The following is a 23,766-nucleotide window of genomic DNA, read 5'->3' on the forward strand; positions in this document are numbered from 1 at the left end:
AAGAATATAATTTGATAATTTTGCAGGGTACTTTTAATACTGATACTATGGGTATAATCAGGAAATGTATATTTGTGGTAAATTTCATAAGAAAAGAATTATAAATACGAAAATTAGAATGAGTATAACAAAATGTTGCTAAATAAACAAGAAAGTTTTATTTTCGTTTTATTCTTATTTACTGCTCTTTTGACATGAAATTTGCCACATACATGACTTTGCCGATTATACACATACTCACATTACAAGAAATACCGTACGAATTCTTTATCAAATTATATTCCTACAAGATATTTATAGACATGTGATAATAATTTTGGACATGAGTGTACCAACAAATGCTTCAATTTCAAAGGAAATACAATATATCCAACTGGAAACACGAAGGATAGAAACTTAATACTTTTGTTATCTCTATTAAAGCTTAGGTGTGTAAATTATAGTTTTCGCTATGCCATTAAGAGATCGTCGAATATAACCAGGGTTCGATTTCCGATGGGAGCTCATGTTGCTCGGACTCCAAAATAAGCTGTAGGTCCACATCTTACATAGCATCGCTCCTGAAAGGGACTTTATAGTCCAATCCAAAGTAACTAAAAAATCGAGTAATATAAATCTTTTTTTTTTATGAAATCAGAAAACGTTTTCTTTTTTAAGTTCTGTCATATAGTAACCCTAAGTTTGCAACCTCAGGAACAGCTTCCTAGCAATGACATATTTCATTGAGGAAACAGCTTGAAGGTCAAAACTATAAGATGGATGTTCAAGAGTCAGAATTGTTTCATCATTCAATTCCTGCATAATTGAACATGTTTGTGAGCAAATGCCTTGACATGCAAAAGCATTATCCTCGAGATTTCTCTCTCTGAATGTCATCCAGTTCATGGTCTGACCTGGCACGTAGTTAACTACCAATGGTCCTTCGTAGTTGAAGAAAGTTTTGAAAACTTTTGCGATCTGCAATCTTGTCGAAGAACAACTGGTCTTGTATCATTTTCAATCAACCCCCTCCCCCCCACAAATCTGGGTTTTGTTTGGGATGCCGTATCTCTCTATATATACTTTATCTCTCTCTATATATACTTTATCTCTCTATATATACTTTATTACTAAACCATAGCATGAAATGGAAAACTCTCCAAGTTTCGTTTCAGATATTCTTATTGACGTTAGAACAGCAGGTTGGTGCTTGTGAGAAATGGCGCCAACAAGAAGGTGTTCATATTGCGTCTTCCATACAAGATCAATAATCAAATCACTATCCAAAGACACTTCCGTACACGACTTCATAAGGAAGTACCAAATGGAATGACAATATGTAATTGGTATCTCATATTCACAACAACTAGATGTCTGTATGAAAAAATTCACGGGACGCCCATTTGCTTTCAACGAAACCTTTGAGCGCGTAAAAGAAGCTTATGTGCGATCTCTCAGCAAATCGACTGTAATGGCTGACAGAAAGCCTGGTATAATACAGCGGACAGTGTGGAAAGTGTTGTGGAAACCACCCTTGCTAGCTAATCATGATGACTTGAAGAATCAGATCGAAGTGCTGTGGGTAGAGTTGACCAGGATATGCTCCGAAGAGCGTGGCTGTAGTTGAAATTACAGTATGCCACGTGACGAAAGAAGGGCATATCGAACACCTGTAGCAGAAACTTCGTGAGATTTTCTTTTCATGCAGTATGTTTTATTCTTCTGCATCTTATACTTTCAACACAACGTACGAATGAAATCCGAGAGATTATTCGTGCTAGCTCTACATTTTGTGTCAGCATATCATGAAACTAAATAATATGACATAGACATCAAATTGTATACGTGTCTTTTTAGTGTTAAAAAAATGACAGCTGTAAGGCTATAATTTTTGAAATTAATTTTAAAATTAACTTTCGTTTTTGTTACCTAGGAAAGCTGATAAATGTGTATCGCAATCTCTGTGCAAAATTTCATCTGACTATAATGAGATTTGTATCTTTTAATACACATAGAGATTGATTTAAATGTGTTCCTTTCAGTCTGCGATACTAATTTATGTTATATGCCGCGTGTATCAAAAGTTCGGGACCATAGGTCAACTCTGTTATGAGTAAAAATACGTAAAAATTGAAAGAGAGGAAAGTTGTTGGCAATAGACGGGTTCAGTCTAAAATGGTGGAATTTTTCCAGTCGCACCAATAGTTTGAGCTCCGCACTGGTAAGGCGCCCTATCTTAAAAAGCAAGGTTGCCAGCTCAGCAGGCCCTTGTTTTGGACCCTTACTGTACCGAAAATATAGCATTCCTGCAAAGGGGATTCGAGATGTTCTAGGCTTCCTCACACAACTACTTGCACGTTCCGTTCGAACAGCCTGCTGAACTGAAAACGTTACTGTTTCATTTAACTTAGGACACCCGCCATACCAATATAGAGCCCAAACGGCTGACGCGATTTGGAAAAACTTCACTATTCTAGACGGAAAACAATCTGCTTTCAACAACTTTGCTCTCTTTTCACTTTTGTTTTCGTGCCTTTATCTGAAATGCCTGCGTTTTCTTATTTACAATCCCTGTGTTCTTTAATTTTAGTTTTTGTGTTACATTCACATTTTACTTTATAAATCCCAGATTGTGTTTACTGATGGATAAAATAATATTCATACTCAGTTAAGGCCTCCTCATATTAACTGGAAGTTTAAAATTCCAACTTGCTTCAAATTCTCAGTACTATATAATTCTTGCTCTCTCAAGCTTTTCGGCTCTCCTCTGAAGCCTTGTTCACGGAGGATAAAATATACCTTATTTTACGAACTATAAGACGCACCTTAATTTTTAAGCATTAAAAAAAAAAAAAAAAAAAAAGTAACATTATTACCATTTTTATTAGCAAGTGTTAGCAGACTTGTGATCCTCGCAAGTCATGTTTGTCGCATCTGTGCACTGCTGCTGCCAGTTGAATCCAGTGTTGCCAGATAGAGTTAGGTTTCCAGCGGCATCGAATATATATTTTTAAGACTGGCGGGAATTTTAAATCAAACATTGGACTTTTTTATATTAATTTCGAGTATAAGACGCACCTGAATTTTGAAGGAAATTTTTCGAAGAAAAAAGTGCGTCTTATGGTGCGTAAAATACGGTAAGCATCGCTGTGAGTTTGTGTAATTATGTAAGTAATAGAAACTTTATCTTTTGCGGAGAAGAACCTCCGTGTTACATTTTGATTCTAATATTCATTTCGAAAAAATCAGAAAGCCCTCTGAAATCGTTTGTTATAATCTGGTATGTGAATAGTACACTCATGTCCAAAATAATTGTCGCATGCCTATAAAAAGTTTGTTGTAGGAATATAATTTGATAACTATTTCGCAAGGTATTTTTTATAATGTTACTATGTTTATAATGGGCAAATAAGAACAACATAACGAAAAAAAATATTTTATGGTCCATTTAGCAAAATTTTGATTTACTCATTCTAATTTTCGTATTTATAATTCTTTTCTTATGAAATTTACCACAAATATACATTCCCCGATTATACACATAGTAACAGTATTAAAAGTACCCAGCAAAATCATTATCAAATTATATTCCCACAACAAGAGATATGCGACAATCATTTTGGCCATGACTGTACGTACAGTTTTCCTGATGATTGTACGAGGACAAAAAGTGCTAGCTTGATAGATGAACTTGTAAATCTGCTGTGTGTGGCGTAAACATAAAATGAAACTCACACATGTTTGGATTGTCTTCAAATATATATTATGTATATGTTAATTCTCATTATTTTACGTATAGAATATGTTACAACAATAAAATAAGGGTTGTTTATCTTACCGTGCGTTATTTTGTTGATTCCGGTATTTCACTCTGTCTCTGAAGTCTTCCTCTGGAATCCTTCTTCTCATTATTTATTATTATTATTATTATTATTATTATTATTATTATTATTATTATTATTATTATTATTATTATTATTGGAGGAAAGCTGATGAGCACGTATCTTATTTTTTCTTGTAATTGGTAGGCCAGAAGAATGCTAATTTAACTTGAATATATAGAAATAAATAAATAAACTGATAAATTCATGCACATAACAGAATTAACATTTGTGGAGAATGTGCAGCACAAAGTTAATACTGTGGTTTGTGTTAATTTATCAGTTTATTTATCAAAATGCTTTATTTTCTATATATATTCAGGTTAAATTAGCATTTTTCGGACTTTACCCTCGTAAAAGGAATGCTAATTCCCAGAAGCCAACTTCAGGACTGTCAGTATAGGTTTAAATATCGGAATAAACAAAATAACGGTGTATTATAAGGTAAATGAGCTTCATTTTATTTCGTTATAACGTATGGTGTAGTTTTACTTGTGAAAATTCGTTTCAGCTCAGTAATATTCCGAAGTACAGCGACATTTTTATTCTTGCAGATGCACCCAAATCATTGATATTTGACAGATTAAATGAGTTTATGTTTGAAATAAAGTTTGTCACTTGTTTGCATGAAAGATGCTGTTTCACTGATTATATTATTTTCTGAATTCTTTGATAGAGATTGCTAGTCAGTTCAACGTGTTCAGCATTGGAAGCCAAGAGGAAAAGAACGCGTCACCGAATAGTGGGTTCAGCTTTTCTCTGTTCTTGATGTGCCAATAGATTTGTCTTCAGTCTACAATGTTCCAGTCGCTCATAGTGGTGAGCTATATTTACGTTATCTTTTTCTTGTTTTTTAAGTACGGCCACTGCAGAAAGTGCATGCCCAGTATGTTTTGTCATCTTTGAAATACGGTGGGATCGAGCTGAGGACAATTTTATGTTAGCTTTTGAGCACAGCCATGTTCTTTAATCGATACTCTTAGGTTGAATATTAGAAAACAATTTTAGATTGCACTTGTTGAACTAACTGCACAGTCGACAATAAAATTTCATACCCCCTATACACACTGTCATTTAATGAATAAGCCAATTGGAGTACCGCTGTTGACGACATGCAAAGTATTATGTTGTCCCTATTTTAAACTTGTAATTAAGTTGCTTACTACGTTTCGGTGTTTATATGCACTTTGGCTGGCGATTTTAAAACTAACCATCCACGTATAAACATATTGTAGATTTCTGGTACTGATTTTCTATTGACATTTCCTTTTTATTTGGAGAATGAAGAAAGTTGTAACAAAACATAGCAACTGAAAAAAAAGTTGGAAATATGAATTTTTAATCCATTATAAAGAATTAAGAAGTAAGAATTAAATAAAAAAGTTTAGTGCCCACGCCATCGTTCGTCAGTCACTTTTTAACTATTACTGTTATATGCTGTGTGTCAGTCCAGAATATTTTTGTGTGTAAATGGCACAAATAGAAATGTACACTCATGTCCAAAATGATTGTTGCATGTCTATAACTGTCTTCTTGTAAGAATATAATTTGATAATGATTTTGCAGGGTACTTTTAATACTGACACTATGTGTATAATCGGGAAAGGTATAATTGTGGTAAATTTCATATGAAAAGAATTATAAATACGAAAATTAGAATGAGTAAAACAAAATGTTGCTAAATGGACAAGAAAGTTTTTATCGTTTTATTGTTCTTATTTAGTGCTCTTTTGACATGAAATTTGCCATATACATGTCTTTGTCGATTATACACATATTAACATTATAAGAAATACAGGGCGAATTCGGTATCAAATTATATTCCTACAACAATATATTTATAGATATGCGACAATAATTTTGGACATGAGTGTACATCTATACCACAATCTCGCTTCCCATCTCCAAGCGCTGTTTCTCATGCCTTTTGCATCACTTTAGAGCGCGAGGTGAAAAGTTGTTTTTCTCCATCTAGTAGATTTATATGCACACAATTTTGACGAATTTTTAGACTAAAAAGGAAAGTTTGGGTTTATCAGTTGTTCAGTTTATAAACGAAAGTTGATAAATTGATTTTTGTCATCCTGCTGTAATTTATTTCTTCGCTGCGAATATTAAATTTTAAAAGTTAGAATGTAATTTTTCTTTTTTGCGCTACTTAAGACATGTGTACGATCTTAATTTAATCTAATTTGGTCCCAAAACACATTTGTCAAAAACTAAACTCACTTAACAGAACTACAAGTGAATTATACACCCTATTAAAATTAATCTGACAAATAACAGTACTTCTCAAAATCATTGTTATGCACGTAAGGAAATATTTTTATACGATGAAACTGATATTTGCGAACTAGGTCAGTTGCTAATTTTGGCCCCAATTTTTGTGGAACTTGTATCTTCTAATGATACATATTGGTAGTTACTCTGTAAGTTTTGGATCTTGGCACGCTCTATCAAATTCATTCCTACGATCGTACTTCTGAATCCAATTGTGTAAATGCATTCCAAGATAGCTTCCGTCTGGACGCTTCACAGCTACCTTTCTCTTTTCTCTCTCCGGAATTTTTTCAAGGTTTAATAATTGGTATATATATAACCAGCTAAAGTGTCCGTTCTTTGCATGGAAAGAATAGGTTTATGGAAAATATTATATTAATTTCTTTCTCCTTTGAGATACCTATTTCAATGAAAGTATAATGAAAAAAAAACTGTAAGATACTCTACTTTCGTCATAAATTTTGAAACATCCAGCCTATTAAGAATAAGCTCTTTAATCAAAATGACATTAAAAAAAGCTTGAGATAGTCTTGAGATTTGTTCTGTTTTCCATAGGTTATTTCAACTTCGACACTAATCATTTTGGACATTTTACTTTTCATCCTTTTTTCAATTTAGATGGGGCTAAACTTGGACTTAAATGGCAATAGAGTGTCACTAATCATTTCAGCAACCCGAAAAATTATGGATTTGACAACAATATCGGTCGTGTTCAGTTATTTTTACATGCAACACACGGTCGAAAAATATTTCCTTATCGTTTACCTTCGCTTCAAATTTCACGTTAACACCTCTAGTAGTATGGGCTGGGTAATGAGTCATCCACTTCTACTCTTGCCTTTATATAACTAGCATATATTACCCGCTTCGCCGGGTTGAAATGAAAATTTAAGTGCACAACTCCGCATCTCATGTGTTCAGTACCCGTGAAATATGCTGCTTTCGTTTTTAATGCCATCGATTTAAGCAGCATCGGAAAGATCATTGATCATTTCCGCGACCCCGAAAACCATGGATTCGACACCAATATTGGTCATTTTCGTTCATATATATATATATATATATATATATATATATATATATATATATATACAGATGGTGATCAGAAAAATGGAAACACGTGTAGTTGGCAACACGTCAGATGTATGGGTTGGCGATGGTGTCGTGGTGGTGTGTTAGGTCGGTCTCCATACTACGTCAGGCGCAGTGGAACAGCAGTGTCCAGTGGCTGCAGCAGACGAAGATAGTGTAAAATGGGAGACCTCTCAGATTTTCAAAGAGGACAAATTGTTGGTGCGCGGTTATGTGGAGTGAGTGTGACGGCAGTGGCTACTGTGTTAGGTGTGTCGCGTGGGACAGTGTCGAAGGTGATGACGGCCTACACAACACACGGGAAAACCACATCGGGGAAGCGGAACAGTGGGCGGAAGAAAATCGTGAGTGACAGGTCACGCCGGGTATTAAAGCTCATTGTCACGCAGAACCGTCGTGTGCCACTGCGGAGAAAGTGACGGAGGAACTCAATCAGCACCTCCCCCACCCTGTTTGGACAATCACAGTCCGCCGCGAATTACATGACATGAACTTACGGGGTCGTGTTGCACGGGCCAAACCGCTCATCAGGGACCATAACGCTTTCGCACGCCGCAAATGGTGCCGCGACCATGCAACTTGGACCGTTGAAGACTGGAAACGTGTGATATGGTCGGATGAGTCATCCTTCACCCTATTCCCAACCACGGGCCGTGTTTATGTGTGGAGAACGCCCAAAGAAGCTTATGATCTGCAGTGTCTCCGCCCAACTGTGAAACATGGCGGCGGCTCGGTGATGCTGTGGCCGCCATATCATGGTTTTCATTGGGTCCTGTGGTCACACTTAGCGGACGAATCACTGCCAACGATTATGTCGCAATTTTAGGAGACCACTTGCATCCTATGATCCGGATGTTGTTCCCGGACAATGACGCCATCTTCCAGGAGGATAACGCACCCATTCACACAGCTGGCGTTGTTGCAGCGTGGTTTGAGGAACATCGGGATGAAGTTCAACACCTGCCCTGGCCCGCCCATTCCCCAGATCTCAACATAATTGAACATCTGTGGTCCGTCTTGGAAACACGACTCCGGCGACGATTTCCACCTCCATCCTCTCTCACAGAACTGGCCGATGCCCTGCACGAGGAATGGTGTAAAATTCCACTTGCTACCATTTACGACCTCTATGCCTCCATCCCACGTCGCATCAAGGCTGTTCTGAAGGCGAAAGGTGGCCCGACACCCTATTAATCTGGTAAGTTGCAATTTCGTTAAGGTGTTTCCATTTTTCTGATCACCATCTGTATATATATATATATATATATATATATATATATATACCGGGTGCGTCATTTATAATGTCAAACCTTGATGACGAAGAAACCAAAAGAGAGAGAGAAGCGAAACTCTGCACGAAGCAACTATACAAAGGGGCACATTGGTAGTAGACGTATTATTTGACATCACCGGATGAACAGTGTTGCAAACCCAATATAAAGTTATGATTTTTTGAAGTGGAACGACCTAAATTGTATTTCATAATTGAATTCAACACTAAAAAGGAAGACGAAAGGTATGCCACCCGCAGGTCAGTGTTGCAAACTTCTCGAGAAATAACGTTAAATGTGTGTCACATTCAAACGCCTTTTGCACACACAAGGAGTGAGGTACACACTAGTTTTGCACAGTAATTTAAATATTGGCCAGAACGGTTTAAATTGATACCAAGTTTAGATGGGTCCGTTAAAAAGTGTTGACATAACAGAAAAGACAAAAGTCGAGTTTGAATATGGTGCAATAACTCGAAAAAGGCCATAAGTACATTACGGTTTAAAATTTATAGGACAATTTGGTATGTCATAAGAAGCATTCTCACGTTTATTTGAAGTCGATGAGTCAAGTACTTACCGAGATATTCGGAATTTTGTAAAAGCTGAGAATTTTGCGCTATAGAAGTTGGTAACGCTGTCCCCCTAAAAATTAAAAATATTCACTTTTGGCAGTTTTCGTGTGGGTTTGTCCCGAAAAGCTACAATCACGTCAAATTTAATCATTGTAGCCCTACAGGAAGTGCTCAATAATTTATGTCAGCTCATGTAGTTTTATTTATAATTAGGATTTCGTTGTTTTAATTCAATTTTTGAAACAGTCGCACTGTTGAGATCAGAAAAATTAAGTTCTTTTTGTAAGTCGTTTCTGCCTTTGTTGTACGATTTATACTGTTTATTAAGAGGGTATTTTCTCTTCTGGATTTTTTTAAATACCAAATTTGCGTATTCCCGGTAAAATCAACTTAGTTTCCTACGGAGTTACACGTTTTTATTCACTGATCCTAATAATACACAAACTTTCCGGTTATTTGTCTCTAATTCTTTGAAGCATACTGAAGCTGAATAATAACCGCCCTATGGATTTCTTTTGAGATATACTTTAACATATACACACTATTCTACGAAGCTATCACCACAAACTTAACAGGTGCCCTATATGAATACCAGAATATCTCTGAGAAGACGTGGGAGTTACTGTGCCAACAGTAACATTACGTGCTAATTTTGACTTGAGGCTAAACACATGTTCCCAGCTGTGGGCACTTGACAGCACCAACATAAGAATCCTAAAGACATGTTGAGGATGACTCGTTCTTAAAGACATGTTGAGAAAACATATGCATACCTATTCCTGTAAGCCTGCTTCTTCTGATTTAAAGAATAGTTTATAGTTTCTGATTTTTCATCTGTGGTGGCAGTCGTCTTCTGGGATAGTGCATAGGGGACAGAGATACGAAATCACATTTGTGGTTTGATCTCTGACCCCCGACTTTTGGCTGGACAACATCGTTCGTGGGTTTTCTATGGATTTTCCCGGTTCCATTATTCCTTTATAACCGTTCACTTTCATTAACTATCAGTCTCTCTTAGCTGAAGGGCATAACTAGGGGACGTAAAACTAGAATTTTAATTTCTTGATTTCATGAAGACACGGCATCTTGTGTATGTAATAGGCCGATGAAATAAATTACACCTTTAGTCCAAAATTTCAGCTTATGATTTTTTTCTGGGGTTAGCTTTTTTCTACTGTAGTCGAATGAAATCCCGCTAGCACTTTTAGCACTAACAGGAAATAGATTATCCAGTCTCGTAACAATTTAATTATCTTTCTACGTTTCGAAAGCGGTAAAAATTTGAAATCGTTGCTTTACGTTATTTTGGTTTGAGTATTTTTGACGTGATATTTTACGAAACTATTCGTTGCAGACCAGATATATTAGAATAGAGCTAGGTTGAAAGGCAATTCCCTGTCAATGTTATGCAAAGAATTTGATATAGCGCTCTATTATTGGTATAATATGACTAGAACAGCAGAATGACGTAATGTGTTTTGGGACATAATTCATTGTAATTGAAAACTTGCATGTTACAATGGATAAAATAATGGTGTTTGTGTCCAGATTAACTGTAATAGAACCAGCATGTGTATACGTATGGTAGGTACTCTTTTATTAAAGTTTGTTTTTGTGTATCACGACCATATATTTTGTAGCTAGGGAACTAAAGTGCTAAGTTAATGTAATTGAAACATTGTAGTATAGATTTTCACATGATATGTTGGTATATTATGTAGGGATGATATGTTGTATATGTGTATTGATTCTGCATGAAGGGCTTCTGTTAGTAATTCTGCGTAGAACAGTTACTTTTTGGAATAGCACACTTTCACTCTCTTTATTTCTGTTTGGGTTGCCTTCACCAGTAGATCTTTGAAGTTGTTGGCGAGTTTGTGCTGATGTAGAAGAAGTTGTTATGTTTCAGGATGTGTACCTTTTGAAATGTGTTTTTTATTTCTTTATTTTTTATTTTTTTTTTCTCAATTTTTAAACTAGAGATGTAGTTCTTACTTCTCAAAATCAATAGACAATAATTTGTGTGTTCCTAGTGTTGTGACAATGACAATTTTCGGTTGTTTGTTCAGAACTGGTTAGCAGTAAGTGCTTCTTTGGTCGTTTCGAGTGATAAATCATTCGAAATTTGACTTTCCTGTCGGATAATTACGTTGTACAGAAATAGGTTTACTTATTTCTTAATAACTAACTTAGAGGTGAAACAGACATACTTCAGCTTTTCTCCTTATTGCTTGATTTTCTGCGATACTATATCTTATTTTACTAATTGACCGTGTGAGTTAAAATTGTGTTTGTTGCAGGGTAATAACAAACCGGAAAGCTGTGAAATGTCAGGGAATTTTGAAATCAAGAAAAGTCAGGGAATTTCAAGTTGCTAAGATCAAGATTTTAAAAACTTTTAGAAATAAACTTTAAGATGATTTCAGATGTGGTTGAGTGCTTGTATTTTATGTGGCAACTTCAAACTTAGAAACTTACCTGTATTTTCCACCAATGACGTGTAACAAACTTATATTTTGGAGCTCCTCACATCTTTTACTTTTCGTTTGTACAATAGGATATCATATTGATGAATCATCCATAAAATGCAGTTGGATCAACGATTCAATGGTAAACTTATTCTTGACGCACGCATATTTTCAACTGTTTTTCTTCTTCGTTCCACCAGTTTCGATTTTATTAGGAGTTTCATTGTCTGCATTAAATGGAGGTGGCTTATCACACAAGGGAAAAAAATTTGGAATACGGTTACTCATATTTGATCTTGTGTGTCTTCATTGTAATGTATTTTAATTCGCAAAGAGGTTTATTTCACTATTGCTTATGAGTTTACGAAAATTGCTGATCAAGTTGCACATCAGCATATGCATTGGATAGTCGGGCTAATTTCATTGGACCCTTGATCCTTAATATGGAATGTCTGCAGACACTTAAGTGATAAGTATATATTCGAGATACATTCGGATTGTGTGCTTTAACCCGGGGCCACTCCAGAGGAGTCCAAACTTGATGGGAGGGATTTCTGGAGGGAATTTTCCCGATATTCTCCCAATTTTCCCTGTTCAAGTACATTATGGGCCCTAATACATAGCACCTGGAAATCTTATTTCATGCTGAAGAAAGTAAACTATAAACCATGTCTTTCCAATGGACAGTGTTGATGCAATAATTATTTCCACTGCAAATATACGATTTTCTTTATACTAAGAGAGATAATGGGCCCCAGGGACTTACTCCGTTGTCCATGGCACCTAATTTTTTTTTTTTTTTTTTTTTTTGTGTGAACATATCTGTGTTATGTTTATCGAATGGACTAGATTTGATTCGGATGTCCAGATGACATGTTCATGTTCGTTCGTTGTCAGTATTCTCCTGTTTTCTCCCGTGTTACATTCATTCCATTCTTTTGTCATTTGAGTCAGTAATTACCACCTCGTTTGTGGGATGTTAAGCTAATGATTTATTGTGAAGTATAAATGTTAAGCAACAAGCTTTATTGTCAAAAACCGTAAGGCGTCTGCGGGAATCGTGAAACTACGAATTTCCAGTGGTTGACTCTTTTCACACTTATGAATATTGTTTCGAGGCACGATTTTAAATATTTATATATTTATTTATTTATTTTCGGGAATAAGCGGATCTCTGCTTGCGTTTGGAGTGGGAATTAGTTTACTTTCGCCATAGTATTTGTTGCTGGAAAGTAGAATTCTGTAAACACTCAAATGTGCAAACCTAATACAGGTTGGCCACCCACCTGGAAAACCGGGAAAACATGGAAAAGTCAGGGAATTTACAAACAGCGGGAAATGTCAGGGAAAAGTCAGGGAATTTAAAAAAAAAAACGGGAATTTCTGCTTCGATGAAAATATAAGTATTTACTGTCTTTCTAGCCATTTAGCCTCTCTGTTTTCATTCAAAATCCTTTCGGTTTCTGGGGCCTTTGCCCTCAGACTCCCACTTGCAACAATAATGAATCAATCAGTACTTCGGTGCTAGCGGAGAGATCGGAACCGATGCTGTTCGCGTGACCTTCAGCTAGTCAACACCAGGGTGGATTGATTTAAATCAGTCTGATTTAAATCACGATTTAAATCAAGATTTAAATCACTTGATTTTTTAAATAAAAATCGTTGATTTAAATCAAATTCCGAAATAAAATAATTTAAAGTGAAAATAAGTAAAATCCCGTTTCTGTTGTTATTTCGGTTACGGAAGTTAATAATCATAATACAATGAGAGACAAATGTACAGTATGTACAGCATAGTATGAAAACAAGTGTCATGCACAGGATGATTAGGGAAAATCCCGTTTTGAACGGGTAATGGAGCAATCCTGCTTTCTTCTCTTCGTAACAATGGGTTTGGGTTTTTAAATCGTTAACTATTCCAACGGGGACATCACCATCGACATTTAAGACGAAAATTCTTTCGTGTGCGCGTCTGCTTGTTTGTTCCCAGATAATAGGGCGTATTTAGAGGGGTCCTATCCCCCTCTCCGATTTTTTTTTAAGATTTATAACTTTAGGCGAAATTTATGTATTCCGTGCAAGCTAGTTCCAATTTTTTTAAAATATGCTCCTACCAAATATCAGTAACTTCTGTGAAAAAGTGTCATTTTGATAAACGTTGCTGTACTTTTTCCTTAATGTTTAACCTTTTAAATTATATTACCTATTTTTATTCTATTAAAAATCGAATCTTCATTATTCGATTAAAAAAGTACAAATAAACCTTTTTCCTTCTTCCTTTTTTTTCAAAGACATGCTACATATGCTACATATGCTACATATGCTTTCATACCTTTCTGCGTCGAGACATAGTGTGTGATGACATCATAAATTTAAAAAGATATTTTTTGTTATGCCTATTATTCTTATTTTTTGGCGATCTTACATTTTGCATTCAAGAGACTGAAATTTTGCACACTCGTTCAGTGCACTCCTTAGTATTTTTCAGATGTTTTCAGATCTCTGCGTGAAAACAGGGGGGAGAGGATCCAGAGAGAAAAATGTAAAAAATAATAATAATAATAATAAAATAACTTTTTTTGCGATTCAGATAGAGACATATGAATTGTACCGTTTGAAAGGCTGTTCTATTCTGAAGAAAATGATGAACGAACCATGATCCGAGGATAAATAGGGATGTTTCAGGAAACTGTTAACTGAGATTTTGTTTTATACATGAATCTAGGGTATTTGGGGGATATTATTTTTCGCGGGCTTACTTTTGCACCTAGAATATTGAAATTTTGCACATTTATTCAATGCACCCCTTAGCATTTTTCAGTGTTTCAGATCTCTACCGTAAAACAGCGGGTTGGTCCAGAAGGGTAAAAAGTAAAAAAAGGATATCTTTAACAGAAAATCCCTTTTTTCGTGATTTTTCCGCCCCAGATACACGATGGAGACATTTGAATGGTACGATTGAAAATCTTTTTTATTCTGAAAAAAATAATGTACAAAGTTTTATGTCTGAGGAAATTTTTATATTACATGCGGGTTATCTGGGGCATTGTGGGGATGTTCTTAGCTCATTGTTAAATATTTTCCCCGCCCTGTCTATTCAAGATAGCTTGAAATCTTACACACACATTTAGTACACCCCTTAGTATTTCCCAGTTGATTTTGAGATATGTGCGTTAACACAAGGGAGTCCAGAGGTGATCAAAATTTGGAAAAAAATCAGAAAAATCCCATTTTCTTTCAAAATTCCCCGCTTCAAGGACGTGATAGGTGAATGTTACCGTTTCAAAGGCTATTCTATTCTAAAGAGAATGAGGTATGAATCATGATCCTAGGATAAATAGGGATGATGATGAAGCTGCTTGACTGAAAGTTTATAATTTACCTTTTAAAAAAACGCCATAATTTAAAAGAGATAAGAAACATTGTTTGTGATTGATATAGATTAACAATTGGGGATTAATTCAAAATTCAACCCCAGTACTTTCACTTAAATGGCATATTTAGCATTTAATACTAATTCCTAATGCTTTTTCTTCAGTTCGCGATTTGTAATTTACGAGGAGAAAGATTTGATTTAAATCAAAAAAATCGATTTAAATAAAAAAAATCAACAAAAATGATTTTTATTAAAAAAATCATGATTTTTTTCCACCCTGGTCAACACCATGGTTGCAAACATGGTCTGTCTTCTGCTGTGCCAAAGCAAGTCGACTGTCACGTGATTAAAGCAAGAGCGTTGGTAATGTTCTATCGTGCGTATTACATAATTATATTAAATTATATTTACATTTTAAGTTGTTTGTGTCTGAAATGGCACTGTAAATGCATGCATACAGTCACAGAGAAATATGTGAGTGATGTATTACCATTTCATATCGTCAATTTGCGGGGCCTTGGGCGCAGTGGCGACTTTTTAAAAGTTTAAATTTTATCATTACGAGCTAAGGATAGTAAGCTTCATACAGCATCATAAAGCTGTGTAAAGGAATTAGCACATCAGGTAAGCTTTCTTCCTTTAACTTGTATCGATAAAATTTTAATTTTTATCGATATGATTTCCTTCAAAGCCCGCCACTGCTGGGACGGAGGCAAAGTGTAGAAGGGAGAATTCCGTCTTCGGCGTTAATAAATTATTTTATCCAATTCGAGACTTGCGTATTACTGGTGGTAATATCGCATAGGCGTAACTAGATGGGGCTTGGGAGACAAAGAAGTTGCACATTTTGCGTTGCTATCACGCAAGTCAATATGTGTTTCGTGGAGCACATTCCATCCAGTTTGCGTCAACACAGCACAAAGTTTACGTATTAATTTTCTGTACACGGCATAGCAATTATAATGGGATTTTGCATTTCTTGCGTTGCGTTGCAAAAGAGTACTGCCAAAGAGAACTAGTGTAAAAACGCAATATAGCGTAAGATATGCAATACCTACTTCGAAATCAACCTACCTCTTGCAGGCCTTACCGGAATTTCTTATTAGTAATTCTTGAAGTATAAGTGAAGGTTGAGTAGCCAATAGGAAATTATTCCTCTTATATGTGCGGCGGTAGTTTGTTGTCTACCCTAACCTAACCTTGTTGTGTCGAAATGTAGTTGTCGAGTTTCTTAGTAGTTTAGTTAGTTTACTGAAATTGCATGGTACGTGGCACTCATGTCTAAGAAGTCAGCGTTTTCAAACAACTGGCTGTTGAACTCAAAATTTTCATTTTGGCTTTCTCGTGTGAAGCACAATAAGTATGCAACATTTTGCAAAAATTTGCAGAACTACTTTTAGGCTCAGCAATATGGGCAAGCAGGCTGTCACTAGCCACATACAAGGTAAGAAACACAGTGCAGCTGTTAAGAACTCGTTGGCCAATCAGCTGCTTTCAAGTTTTTGTCAGAAGATCGAAGTGGTTAGTACCGCTGTTGAAAATCTAGGATTTTCGTGTATCAGTGAAGATGTGGCCGTAAGTGGCTTCAGATGTAGCTTATACCATTGTTCATGGGCTTGAACTACTGTTTAAAAGTTACCTCAATGAACTACAAAACTGCAGACGTTACGTTATTAGATTTGATGAAAGCCTTAACAAAGTCTCACAATTGCAGCACATGGACCTCACGATTCGCTTTTGGGACATGAATGAAAACCAAGTTTTGTCAAGATATTTGAACTCAGTTTTTCACTTACATTCAACGTGTACAGACATTGAATCAAGTTCTAAGAGTGGCGTCTTAGGTTAATACCTAAAAACTGGTTCAAATTTCCACGGATGGCTCTCATGTTAATTTCAGGTTTCTTAGTTGTAGAAAGATCTTGCATGTTCACCTTCAGATCCAGTCCTCCTCGATATTGAAAGTTGTGGGCTGCATACTATGAATTGTGCTTTCAAAGCTGCCATGCAAGCAACAAGCTGGAAATTAGAATATCTGAGGTCTTCTTATAATTTATTCAAAGACATTCGAGCTCGTCGAGCAGATTATATAAGATTCATAAAATGTTCCACGTTTCCTTATATAATAATAATAATAATAATAATAAAAAAAAAAAAACAGAGGTTGCATCCCGAGCCATGGAAATATTACCACAGGTGATGAAATATGTGCAGCGGACTGCTGACGAGAAGAAAGTATCAGGGTGTAGCAGCTTTGATACTGTAAGAAATTCCATAAATGATTAGTTCCTTGGTGCAAAACTAGGTTTGTTCACAACATTAGCAAAGACTGTTGAACCATTTTTACGCGAATTTGACAGAGAGGATCCCTTAGCTCCTTTCTTTTACAATTCCGTCTATGCCATTGTGTTGTTTGTAGCTGGTCGTTGTGTGAAATAGTGCTTTGGTAGGCAAGCCGTTAGTGAACATTGCTTTTCAGAACAATTAAAACCTGAAAGAAGCTACATTTGTAAACATTGGCTATACATCAAGTGGTGCTTTACGAAAAGTCAGTTCTATGTCTCAAAGAGAGATTCTTGAATTTCGCAGATTGTCGTACAGGATGTCAGAAATTTGTAGTTAAAATAATGAAGAGGTCACCTTTGAAATCCAAGCTGACAAGAGCAATTTCGTTTTTGGATCGAAGCGTATTTGTGGATGACAAGACAGCTGTAGTGTGTCCAATTGTCTGGTAATCGTGGTATCCAGAAATTGGCTTTCAGGAGCATTAGCTGATCAAATCAAAGGCAAATTTAAAAGTTTTTCTCAGAATCCTCTGGTATTGGAAGCAATGAAGACTTATGACAGAAAATATAAGAGATTAGATGACCATTGGATGGAAATGCTAAATTTATGCGCATAATCAATGCAGATGGCTGATCTTGTGAAATTTCTTCTAATTCTTCCTCATGGGAATGACAGTGTAGAGAAGGGATTTTCAATTAACAAAGAATATTTGAAAATCAAGAGCAGTCTAATTGCACTAAGGAGGGTGTACGATATAATTTCGGCTGTTGGTGGTATAGAAAAGTTCAAAATTCAAAGAAAGTTGTCCATGCTGCCCTCAATGCTCATGTAGTTTATTATGATGAATCCCAGAAGAACCAGAAAGAGGAAAAGAAGGAACAGCAGAAGAGAAATGCCATTAAGGGTAAGATCGTTGAACTCGAGGCAAAGAAAATGAAGATTGTTGGCTGAGGTGAAGGAGAAGCTGTCTGCAATTGATGAGGAAATCAGTCATTTGAGGTCTTTGACATTTCAACGAATGTTGTATTTATCTTAGTAGTTTGGTTTTTGGTGAACAGCTAGTGTAATGTGAGATATTAAAAACAGTTCAGTGAATGTCGTGTTGGATTTTAGAAATAGTTACAGTGTGTAGTAGTGTTGTAAGTAGTGTCTTTTGTGTAATCTGTGTCTTTTGTAAGTAGTGTTGATCTTCAGACTGAAAGTTACCAAAGTGATATGGATCAGTGGCAGAGAAATATTGGCAGGTAAGTGATTAAAATTAGATCTTAGAAAACTAGATCAAAATTAGACTACACTTACTTTCTGTAGTGTTCTTTTTAGTTTTAGCAATTCTACACTATAGTTCACTTGCAGCATTGTGTCGAATTTTGCTTAAAAATATGCGAATATATCCAGTTTGGATCTTTTCTGGAAATTTTCTGAAAAGGTCTGGGAAACCGGGAAGTGTCAGGGAATTTCAAAATCCCAAAAGAGTGGCCACCCTGTAATACTCAATTCAAAGTAATAAAATTAATCAAATACAGCATTACGAAAGCAGAATTATTGTGATGTATTTAAGGTGTAATGACATACATTAATGCGCACTGCTGCTAAAGATGTCAAGAGTGTTCAAACTTATGTTTCCAGACAGTAAGATTGCCGGTAAAATGCAGCTTAAACGTCACAAAATAGCACACACACTTCAGTTTATCGGTTGTTACCAAGTTAAGGTTGTTTTACAAGTTAACAATTCAGTTGTAAGAGTATTATTATGCTGTTGTGACTTCCAATGAATATCTTAATGAAGTTCTTAAAAAAGCAGATAGAGATGAATGTACGGTTCTGAAGTACTGTGAAAGGGCAAGTGTTCACGCGTTACTTGACATAGGCGCTTTTAGGGAATTCTACAGCTTCTGATCTTTCAGTCGTTTTCAGAGAGGCGCTTTCACCCTTGAATTTAAAATCATTCCAATTTCAATGGGTGACCTCACTGTAAACTTTACATTTCTGTATATCTTTAAGTCCGACATCAAGACGTTGCCAAATGACCCGTAATGCTTGACATAGGAAGTTGTCGATCACTTCTTTACATGGAGCATTTAAGGAGTTTGATATAATAAGGGCGTAAGCGAGTTTTCGCCCTTTTTGCATCAAATGCAGTTGTGGCTTTTGCCATGCTTGTTTAGCCACCTGGTAACATTTCAATTCAATATTGGAACAAAATGCTGCAAATTACATTGTTTTAAGTAAGATTAAACATTGCTTAAAGTTTCAACATCGTTTTTCTCCAACTGCATCAAACTACTTAATTCAGGTAACGGACTGGAGACTTGTTGAATTTATAGGAGCTTTGTGTAACTTATTCAAGGATATTCTAGCACTCCGTGCTGTATTGTTATTTTGTGATGTAAGAAAGCTCCCGGGATTTATGGTTCTGGCACGACGGATTTTTTTGGCAGAATAAAAGAAATCGTATTTTTTAGTGCTAATTTCATTATTTTTTTCTTTTATATTTTTCCTTTGTTATTTATGAAATATACCACCAGTATAAACAAAATAACTTAATATTTATTCACAACATCTGTTCCTATTGAAACGGGGTCGAACCTCTAACGTTGATCAGTTGAGCGTCAAATACATGCTCAGATCCTTTAATTTCCACAAAGGGAAATAAGTATGTAAAAATGCACTCATTTATTTAAATTCATTAACTGATTCTTTACCGAATAATAAACAAAAAAGCCGAATATTTACCGATTCTCTTGCAGCCAAGGAAAATACTTCGAATTTATGCTAATTTCCCATTGAGAGTTGAAATGGAAAATCAGTTTGCTTCAAGCATTGAACAACTGTTTCATTATCACATTTAGTACTGTGGACAATCAAACACACAAAAACATGTTCTTACTTTACTATTAAGTATAAGCACAAACATAGTACAGAACTATAATATGTTCTTCTTACCTCTTGCAGCTTTCTTTCCACGAACTCCCTCTCATCCGTGAAGACCTATCTCAAGCGAGCCCGAATGACGACATGACAGCAACTGAGAAGTTGAAAATTAACCAAACAAGCTTAGTTGCGTTTCTTTCTCTTTTTTAAATACATAAAAGTACTTCACGACACATAATTAATTACCCTATCTTACTTTTAAATAAAAAGATTGTCTGTCGGTCACGAGAGTTGCGAAAAGTCACGAAATCAGAAAACGATCATGAAAGTCAAGAAATTTAGCTTCTGGGTCACGATTTTTTTATCTGTACAAATGTAAGTAGAGACTGGAAACTTATGTATTTAACGTGAAAATTCACTGCCAAAAATGTCTATGGTCGGCTTTAGACGCTACCGAATTGCAAGCAAACCACGCTTCTATTGCACGCATGAAAATTCGGCCTAACTCGCACACAGATTCGCTCTTGAGACTGTTCTTCAGCTAGCATCATTGAGCAGTGGCGATGCAAATCGCATCGCATCTCCAAAACCACCTACGCTTCTAACCAGTTTATTCTTCTGTGAGAAGACACCAAGTTTTTATTGCTCCAGGGAACAACCTTTGAAAGTAGAGATAAGATAACGATAAATCTGAAGAATATAGGTACTGCTTTTAGTTTTTAAATGTTACGAAATCTTAGGGTTTTTAAAGAAAAGGTCACGAAATTTCAGTTTCGAATTTTAGTAGACATCCTGATAAAGAATAACGTTACTTCAGTGAAGGAGTTTATTACTAAATTATACAGTACCAAACAAATACTTTCTAACTTTTTTTTTTCTTACAAATGCTTTCTACCCTCCTTTTTTCTTATAAATTCTTTCAAGAAGGAACAAATTTATTTATTTACTAATATTTCTTTTCATTTCAAATTCTTATTTCACTTTGCAAATGGAAATAAGGAATAATGTTATTTGATTTGTTCTGGCCACAAACGAACCATATGACATTTTTAGTGCAACAAAACACGCTTTCCTATTACAAGTGAACACTTTTCTAGCTTTTCTTCTATAGGTTCAACAGTTTCTCCAGTTGTTTCCTGTGTTATTTTCTAATGGTATATGACGAGTAGATACACATATTTTACAAACAAAAGATTCCAGAGGGAACATAAATAATTTGAACAGTATACATATATATAATACAGACATGTAATACGTAAATATAAATACACTTGAAGATTTATCTACCAATATATGGAATTATTTTAATTCTTTTAAGTTGTTTACGAGAGAATAATTATGTATAAGGAACTTTATCATATATTATCAGAGGAAACCCTCATCACCCGAATTCCTTGGTGGTACGTATTTCTTTCAACATGACCTTTCAACCTTACCGTTGGTTTCTTAATAGACTCCAATCACACGGTGTTCTTCATGGGATAGCTAAGGATCCTAAAAGATCGTGAATATTGAAATGCAAATTTAGAATTTAATATCTTGTCAAGTGAGGCTATCATGATTCTCTTTACTAGAATTTTTCCCGACCGGGAGTTCAGTAGGAACTTTTTGATTATGTGTCTTTTCCTTTCTTTTCTCTTTTTTTTCTGTGTTCTTGACGATTTTACAAATAGTATTGTCCTGGATGATATCCGTAATTGTCAGATCTAACAACCAAATTACATCTAGTGGACTGAACACCTTTCGCTCTAAAAATAATATCACTAGACGTTTTTTTCGTTTCAGAATTCACACTGATGTTAGTGGACCTAATATTTAAAGTTCAGCCGTGTTGTTTGGTTTTCATTAATATAAGCTCTTAGAATCAAACGGATATTTTTATTTTGGCTTCCTACAAGGTTCGAACTTGGCGAGTAGTTCGAGGTTGTTACATTTTGACTGTCTTTATTGAATATTTAATTCTTGGAGATATCACTTATAAAATAAGAATCTTGTTCATGCACGATCTTATTGCAATAACCATAAGATAGAAAAATCTTACCGAACTTAGATCAGTTTACGACAGGGGTGTGCAACTTGGAGCAGTGGGTGGGCCAATCACAGAGCATTATTGGCGTCGCGGGCCACGCTGTTGGTATATCATTTTTACGACAATTTAATAGTATTGCATTGAATGATAGAACATGTTTATCGTAATTTGCATCACAATAACGCAAAACAACTGTTAAAATTGTAACCAAAATATTTACTCACAAAAGAGGAGCTGAATAGTGTGTTTACTTTCAACAATTTTAGTGGGAATCTTGACTCCTCATGCCCAAAAACAGTCTCTCAGCATTTAGGGGTACACTAGATGTTCCAACGTGGAGGCAGTTTTCAAAGAGGGTAACTGTTATCCTTGACCTCTCCTTGGATTTGACCTGCTTCATGTGTGAGAGGAGTTGCTCACATAGATATGTGCTACCAAACGGTGCCATGGTCTTCATGATGAAAAGAGCCTAGTTGGGTATGGAAAGTATTTCTCATAAAAATCATCCTGAAATATCCTTTTCAAAGCAACATCCTGAAATTCAATGAGTTCCACCTACAAATTGTTAGGAGTACTATTAACGCTTAATGGTGATGAGAAAATACTGAATACTTCCTCCTTACCGAAGTCTCTAAATCGGACATTAAATTCTTCAAACAAATCTCCCAATGAGTTTGCATAGAAAGGGATGTTACAGAATGATTTATCATGCTGCAACAGGGTTGGAAAGTGAGAAGTACTTTCATTTCTTATTTGATTTTCGCACAGTTTTAGCTTCGTTTGAAAGGATTTAACATGCCCGTGAAGTTCATGAGCCAAGTAACAGGTAATATCCACACGGAATGCAAGGTCACACAACTACATTTCATCGCTTAACTTGGACATAGGTTTTCATTTCATGTTCAAGAAAAGTGCCACCTGTTTTATCAGATTATAAAACCGCTGCTTCGTCTTTTCCTTGTTCAACCAACGTATTAGATCAGATAGATCAGTAGATAATAGTAGGTCAAATCTTTATACTCCGTTTCCAGTTCGTCTAGAAAGGTTTTAAGTTGTCGGGGATTGAGGCCTTTCGACTTTTAGGTCCCAATAAACCACTGCATTCACAACATGGGCAAATTTCAACGTTTTGGTTCAAAGATTTTCCTGGTGTAAAATACAATGGAGAAAACACAAGTAGCTGATATCAATTTTTCTTTCAATTACCGAAATTCTTCCTTTATTGACTGCCATTTAACATTGTCTCACAAGGAATTCGTGCAAACACAACTACGCAGGCGAGAACAAAAGAATCCAACTGCAGTGGCCATTAACCGTTATGTTTCTAGTGATTCGAACTCGAGATCGGTATTGTCTACCCACAACTTTGCCGTTACATCTAGCAATCCTTATAACGAGGGAAATCTTCCTCCAACTACCTGCAGTTATCAAATGCTCGTCTTCACGGCGTTACCACGTTTTGGACTGCGTGATCAATGGAAAAGTTTTATGTCACTCTTAACAGATTTTGTAAAAAAGAAAAATTATAATAATTATCGTTTTCACGAAGGCGAAAGGTGGCCCGACACCATATTAATCTGGTAAGTTGCAATTTCGTTCAGGTGTTTCCATTTTTGTGATCACTGTCTGTATCTATAATCAGAAAATAAATTTATATG

General features: G+C 35.6%; 1 protein-coding gene across 5 annotated transcripts in view; it reads left to right on the plus strand.

Annotated features, from left to right (window-relative positions):
- The window catches only part of LOC145688271 (uncharacterized), a 173,876-nt gene that overhangs the window by 62,655 nt on the left and 87,455 nt on the right, over positions 1–23,766 (plus strand). For all 5 annotated transcript variants that reach the window (XM_081762263.1, XM_081762266.1, XM_081762265.1 and 2 more), the window contains one exon: positions 4,537–4,679. In XM_081762263.1, coding sequence (XP_081618389.1) covers positions 4,659–4,679 — 21 coding nt within the window. In that variant the 5' untranslated portion in view covers positions 4,537–4,658. The remainder of the gene's footprint in view (positions 1–4,536; positions 4,680–23,766) is intronic.

This window comes from Thermobia domestica, chromosome 6 (assembly GCF_964235325.1).
Source record: "Thermobia domestica chromosome 6, izTheDome1.hap1.1, whole genome shotgun sequence".
In the NCBI taxonomy this organism is placed as follows: domain Eukaryota; kingdom Metazoa; phylum Arthropoda; class Insecta; order Zygentoma; family Lepismatidae; genus Thermobia; species Thermobia domestica.